At 43.8% G+C, this 6558-nt stretch overlaps 2 protein-coding genes across 2 annotated transcripts; one reads left to right on the top strand and one right to left on the bottom strand.

The window, feature by feature from the left end:
- The first annotated feature begins 226 nt into the window (after positions 1–226).
- Positions 227–2715, top strand: LOC124688436 (chaperone protein DnaJ). The gene is made up of 5 exons (XM_047222118.1): positions 227–538; positions 768–845; positions 1103–1178; positions 2191–2264; positions 2362–2715. The coding sequence occupies exons 1-5, from the start codon at positions 443–445 to the stop codon at positions 2431–2433; spliced, it is 396 nt and encodes a 131-aa protein (XP_047078074.1). The 5' UTR covers positions 227–442; the 3' UTR covers positions 2434–2715.
- Positions 2716–3219: 504 nt separating this feature from the next.
- On the bottom strand, positions 3220–5324 carry LOC124688435 (protein CURVATURE THYLAKOID 1D, chloroplastic-like). The gene is made up of 4 exons (XM_047222117.1): positions 4824–5324; positions 3801–3905; positions 3639–3710; positions 3220–3552 (listed from the first exon to the last, which is right to left on the bottom strand). The coding sequence occupies exons 1-4, from the start codon at positions 5163–5165 to the stop codon at positions 3496–3498; spliced, it is 576 nt and encodes a 191-aa protein (XP_047078073.1). The 5' UTR covers positions 5166–5324; the 3' UTR covers positions 3220–3495.
- Positions 5325–6558: the final 1234 nt, after the last annotated feature.

Genomic DNA, 6558 nt, shown 5'->3' with positions numbered 1-6558 from the left:
GTTCTAGCTTGCTCGGCGTAAACCTAATCGATTTTTCGTAAATCTTGATAGGAGCGGAGTTCGGAACTCTTTTCGTTTTTGTAAGGATTTACATACTGTAGTTGCTAGCCCATACGGCCGCATCGAGCCCATATGTGGACGTTTAAGGGAATATGGGTCAAGGCCCAAAAAACTTCAGGCGAGGCCACGTCCAGCGTGTCAAATTCTGCTCCAGTCTTCCCAACGAAACCTGCAAAGGAGACAGCGAAAAAAAATCTAGAACCTTCCTTGGCTGCGGCGAGCCCACGAAATCCAACTGCTGCCAGACTGCCACGGCCATTCCCGTGAAGGAAGGAATCCGGGAATCGACTCCGGCAGGATCCCTGCAGCGCAGCGGCGAGGGGAGGAATCGACGCGAGGGCGGCGAGGGCAGGAATCGACGCGAGGGCGGCGAGGGGAGGAAATGTTGTGGGAGTGGGAGGACGGCGAGGAGGCGGGGCGGCAGAGCGACGAGGTTCCCGTCGATTTCGACTTCATCTCTCTCCTCTCCAAGCCCAAGGTGAAGCCCAACTGCCAACTCCCTCCGCCCCTTGGATTCATTCCCTCGAATTGCTTTTTCATAGGGCGGGCCGGGCGAAACCCCGCCCCTAGGTCTCGGTTGATTGTTGGATTTTGCATTTTTGGGGGGCAGATTGCATAAGTGAAATCATGCTGTTTGCATTTGAGTTTATTTTCTCTTCGCTGGGTAAATTTATTGCCTCGTGCTCATGGGGAATCTCCGCGTGCAGGATTACTACAAGATATTGGAAGTTGATTATGATGCGTCAGAGGAGACAATCAGGTCGAGCTATATCCGTCTTGCACTGGTCAGTGTTCGCTCCAGCACACTAATCTACCTGTTTCCCACACTTGGAAGTGTCTAGTCCAAATCGTACGATGCAGATCGCTTAGCTGAATCTGTATTTTTGTTACTATCTACTATCTCAATAAGCAAACTTGGTCCTAAGAGCACTGCTTAATTGTCTGCTCATCCATTGCTTCTAGGTTTCTATTGTAGAATTATACGTTGTATTTTGTGTTGATTCCTGGGTAGTGACTAATGATTTCCACCCGTTTCGTGTAGAAATGGCACCCTGACAAGAAACAAGGGGAAGAAAAGGCAACATCCAGATTTCAGGACATTAATGAGGCATACCAAGGTGAGCTTTGTTAGTTGATAAGTAATTCAGTATGCATTTTTTTATAACTCTGAGAATGTATACAGTGGCATAACGTACATTATTCTACCCCGCACCCCCCCCCCATGTATGTTCTAGATAACGTTTTAATGTATTTTTATTATTTCCACATGGCGTGCAACCAACATGCCATTTCATTACTTCAGTTTACCATTTTTGGGGGGGTTTATTCTAGTATTCCAGATTTGTTAAGAAAATAAGATTTGATAGTGTACTAATGCACAAACACTTATGTATCAGTAGCCCTAAATATTACATTAGACTACAAGGACAAATCATTTGATCTCTGTTATGATTAGATGATGCTCAACTACTCTGAACTGTGCGGTACCTAGTGGAGTTCAAAATCAAGGGAGACTACCACAACACTAAGAATAATCCTGGTAACTTTTGTGATGAATAAGATATCAAATTTGGATCAAGATTGAGATGAATTTGCTTTGGGACACTGGCTTGCGGCACATCATCCTGCGTTAAATCAGTCAAGATATCAACGGAAGGGGAAAATGATTTCTGACCGCGTGCCTGTTGAAGAATGAGCCTCTTTTGGAACACTCATCTAAATCCATTTTGCATAAGTCACTCGTTGCCTCGTGCAAACAGGCCATGAAACTAATGTCTAGGTTTCGTGCATCAATGGCAAAAGCGGACCATCATTTGTTGATCACTGGGTTATAGAATTATGTGTTGTTTTGCACTGACTGTCGAAACACATTTTCTGTTATAACCAAACCTTTTTTTTATTTAAAGTTCATTATTTCAAGATGCATCTGCTTTAGCCTTCTATTTAGGAACCGAAACAAGCAATGTAGGCTAATAGGTACTCCCTCCGGACAGAATTAATCGACACGAGTGGTTCAGAGGGAGTAGTATATGCATGTGCCTAGATCGAGTCGATTAATCATGACCAAAGGGAGTACGTTATACATCAGGAGTTTTCGTTCATTACATTACATTTCTTGTTTCTTGGCAGTTCTCAGCAATCCAATAAAACGACAGGAGTACGACAAGAAAGGCGTTTTGTATGTTCAGGATCAGAATGCAGCAGTGAGTACCCCGTCCCCTACAACCCACCCACTGACCCACCTACCCGAACACAAAAATATTTTTCTCATGACACATTTTAATTTCTTGACTATTTCAGGATTACCTTAACCGACACAAGGGTTTAATACTTACATGCAATGGCCTTGGTGTAAGGTACTCAGTATGGTGAGCTTTCTCAGAGGCTACCAGAGTCTGTGTCTGTGCTGTCCTGGATGATGTGTGTAGTTGTATAATCCCATCTAGTTCCCAAAATTTAGCAGGGTACTACCTTTTGGGGGGCTAACAGGACAACTTAGAGTTCATCCTACAACAGGCATGATTTATATTTGTTGATTGTCTGTTGTAGATTGCATGAAACAGAGATGTCCTATGTTGCATATTGCTCCTGAAACACTGTTCCTAACATATTAAATGTCAGGATCAGTTCCTGAATGCCTTGTCATTTTACTCATGCACTAAATTCGTTTGGATTTCAGCGCTATTTCTTTACTCACCAAAAAAAAAATCGCAACGAGAGAAAATAAATGCAATTATAGTCTAAGAATTAGTATTTTTTCCTTATCTGTTATCTTTTGGGGGTAAAAATTGGCCATGAAACAAATTTTGATGTAACAAGTGCACCAAGTGGTGCTTAGCGGAATGAACCGGTTTATTTTAAAGACTGTGTTTGATTAATCACCAGTTTGAATTACATAATTACATCTTAATATGATTTAATGTATGTATGCACCATCAAAGACACCAGGCTAGGAACTTCAGAAATTGCATTGGAGCGCAAACTTAGTTCCATGTCACCTTTTTTTAGCTAAGGATGTCGCCAACAGATTTGGAGGGTAAACCTTATACTACATGATTGTGACCGACTTTGACTTTGCCAGTAATTACATGATTTTTTTTGATTTTGTTAATAGTTACAGATGATGGAAGGTTACTTTGGTGAAACAAGTAGTCGACAAAACCTTCAAACATGCTCCGTAGAATTAAACCTCACACTTTGGCGCCTCTAGTCAGGATTATACACACCAGGTCAAGTAAACACAACCAGAAAGATTTGAGCAAGCACACTACTAGGAAAACTTACGATTTGTGCTTACAGTTGATGAGAGAAAACGGCTTACAACACAACTTTTTTCTTTCTTTTTTTCAGTAATAGTTGAAAAGAAAAGAAGGCCTAAAATAACGAGCTGGCTGTAAAGCCTAAACATATGCTAAAGCACCATTCATCCCCTGCTTAAATGATCCTATCTTTGAGATCTTCAAATTTTGCAAACAATTCGTCTCTGCTTTCCTGCATATCGCGAAAACAGAATATTAAGGATGCACAATGACACCAGGCATGACTGATTCTGGCTTGTAGATATAATTAGAATGTACCTTGAAGAGGAGGTACTTTGCGGTGAACCAGACTGAGTAGCCAGTTCCTATGAGTTCCAGCACTTTTGGGAGCTGCAATGAGTAGGACACACGGTTTAGCAAACAGGGAGCATTAGATTTTAAGTACATACAGATCTATCCAACTATAGCACAACCACATACCAGGGGAACCGAATCAATTGCAGAAACAATTTTCGACAGGATCAACAGAGCAAGCAAAGCGCCACCACCGAACAGGACATAAGTGGGTGTCACTTCGATGTCCAACTGAAATGAGCAAGCCCAATATAAGTGGCTGTGAGCAACAAATAGCGCTTGACCGCTCAAAAGATCATCCAAGACTGTAAAATGTATTCACGAACAAACAAAGGTACATACTATACTTATAAAAGTTATATCTGGAAAATAGAAAAGTTGAGGTTAATGCAGTACATATACTCTATTCTGAGTTCAGAGCAGCAGAAATGACCAATGCTGTCATAGATGATATAGTCTGGCTAAATTTAGTAACATACTTAGCTTAGTTACATGGTGTGGCATCTAGCAACTTCATAGCAGTTTGAGCAATTTGAGCTATATGCAGCTAAAAAAATTGAGCTATATATCTCGCTATATCTATAGCTCAGTGATCCCCACGTCGCACTCACAACCTGGTGGCAGAACTCAGCTTTTTTTGCACAGCATGCTGCATTTTTGTTGTTATTGAATTCGTTCGTTCGAACAGTCATGCTTAGATCTACTGTAAGGTTCAAGAGCCATGTAAGTCAGGAAAATCACATTTCCCACTGGTTCTATTAACATTACTCTGGATGTTATACTCTATGAACATGTTTTTTTTTTTTCTCAACTGCTTCACATTACATGCCGCTGCTAGTGACACCCCCAGTGAGATGGTTCAGTTATCATCGCTACACTATGGGGTATGCTAGATCACATCGAAACTGCGTGAGCAATTTTTCCAACTGAAAGGCTGTCGTTTAATATCCCTGCATCAGTCTTTGTCAGGCTAACACTAATTCAGTTCGATGCATCTGATTGCAATCGTTAATTCTAAACGTAGGAGGCTGAGGATTTCCATCTAGTTTGGACGAACTATATCCTAGCTAATCAGCTAATCCCCAATGCCTGGCCAACCTTTAAACAACAAAAGGCATAGCAGCGAACCAGTAATCAGCGCGGCAATACCTTGCCCAGTATGTCGTCCACGCCGGCGCTCTCCTCAGGCGCCTCCACCGACGAAGACACCGGCGCATCCACCACCGTCGCCTCCACAGCGCCGCCGCTTCCATCAGAAACCGCTCCCACCTCAGGCTCCTCTGCAGGCTTGTCCGCGACAACGACGGTGGTCCCTGACCCAGACGCGGGCTCCTCGGACGGCACGGGGTCAGGCGCGGCCGGCCTGGCGCACCGGCAGCGCCAGCCTCGGGCCGGGTCGCGGACGGCCACAGATGCAGGCGCTCGGCGGCGGTGGACGCTGGCGAAGGACAGGGGAGCGGAACCGCCGGCAGTGGAAACGAGAGCCTCCATCTTCTTTCCCTCCTTCCTCGGCTCACCTCCTTTCTGTGGACGCCGGCGTGGTTGGGGTTTGAGGTTTTGGCGAGCTCCGGTCCGGGCAGGAGAGGATGAGGGGTGGTGGGCTCTCGGTAGCTCAAGCTCGCTGCTGACGCACTGATGGAGTACCACTGCTGTTTTTTTTTTGTTCCCACACAGCAGGTGTCGCTTTGCGGACGCTTTCTTCGCTGGGCCCATCGGTCTGTGGCTGTGCGTTCTTTGGCTTTGGTAGAAGCTAGATCTCCCTCTCCTTTTCTTCGATTTTGCTTTTGGGAACTAATAATGATGATTGTGGAATCTAACAACGAGCGTGCCAGGTAGAGCCCTCTGGAATATACCGGAAATTTATATGCTAAAATACAAATAAATGAATAGTTGATGTAGACTTGTGGACAGGTGGAGCGTCGTGGGTTTCTGTTTCTCCGTTTTCAAAAATAAATTGCCTGGCTAAATTTTTGCACCGTGAATTTTCCAGGACTCGTAGAAATGAACATGTTTTTTGTGATTTTGTCACTCTTTTATTTGCGCTGGTTCACGTAGACACGTCTGGTTTGTTGGGTTATAGAGGGCCTTCTGTTGGACAATTTTCACACGACCTTCGGTAGTTCGGTGGCTGCTATACTGCCGTCGGCGGAACTCTCGGCCTTGGCCCATTGTACTAGTGAGCAGGAGATAGCGGGCGCCCAGTGTGCTCCTCGCGGTAATTTAGCCCGCTATCGTCGTCGACGATTTTGGGCCAGGTAGGATGATGAAAATCCAACGTTGGCCAGTTATATAAATATTAAAAAAATATTGTTTTCTCTTAAATAAATCGCCCGGACGACCCGATCTAGCACGAAAACTCCGGATCGGGTCGAGAAAGATCATGCCACTGGGCTGGGCTTGTGGCTCATTTTTTTTAGCCCAAAGGTTGGGTCAAGCTAGGCCGGGTTGGGTCGGGCCAAGCCCGAGCTTAGCAAATGGGTGGGCGGGAAAATATATATTGATACCACAACTTATGTGATACCATGATACCACTTTTTAAACTCAAATAATTTTCATGTGTCATAAAGTCGATACAAATTTGTGGGTATACACAAGATGTGTGTTTATATTCACCCAAACATGTTTGCACTAAATTCTTAATAAACATAGAGAAAAAAAGACAAATTGCAATGTGAATAGCGTGTAAATTCTTAAACACTCATCATTTGAAGATCCATAAATTTATTTTAGTACTTTTTTGAAAGTTCAAACTTGAATTTTAAAGCGTCGTATCATGGTATCTTACGAGATGTGGCATAACTAGACATTCTCCCATGGGTGTGCTATAACAACGGCTCAGCCTGAGGCCCATTCGGAATTTTTGTGTGTGTTTAGTATGAGTTTG

This window comes from Lolium rigidum, chromosome 2 (genome assembly GCF_022539505.1).
Source record: "Lolium rigidum isolate FL_2022 chromosome 2, APGP_CSIRO_Lrig_0.1, whole genome shotgun sequence".
NCBI lineage: Eukaryota > Viridiplantae > Streptophyta > Magnoliopsida > Poales > Poaceae > Lolium > Lolium rigidum.
Note: the sequence above shows the minus strand (reverse complement) of the source record. Positions and strands in the feature narration are given on the sequence as shown.

Excerpts from the sequence above, each read along its gene's own strand:
- LOC124688436 (XM_047222118.1), top strand. The coding sequence starts at position 443 with ATGTTGTGGGAGTGGGAGGACGGCGAGGAGGCGGGGCGGCAGAGCGAC. Across the intron at positions 539-767 it reads CTCTCCTCTCCAAGCCCAAG|GATTACTACAAGATATTGGA; the intron begins GTGAAGCCCAAC and ends CTCCGCGTGCAG. Across the intron at positions 1,179-2,190 it reads CATTAATGAGGCATACCAAG|TTCTCAGCAATCCAATAAAA; the intron begins GTGAGCTTTGTT and ends GTTTCTTGGCAG.
- LOC124688435 (XM_047222117.1), bottom strand. The coding sequence starts at position 5,165 with ATGGAGGCTCTCGTTTCCACTGCCGGCGGTTCCGCTCCCCTGTCCTTC. Across the intron at positions 3,906-4,823 it reads TGGACGACATACTGGGCAAG|TTGGACATCGAAGTGACACC; the intron begins GTATTGCCGCGC and ends TGCTCATTTCAG. Across the intron at positions 3,553-3,638 it reads CAAAGTACCTCCTCTTCAAG|GAAAGCAGAGACGAATTGTT; the intron begins GTACATTCTAAT and ends CGCGATATGCAG.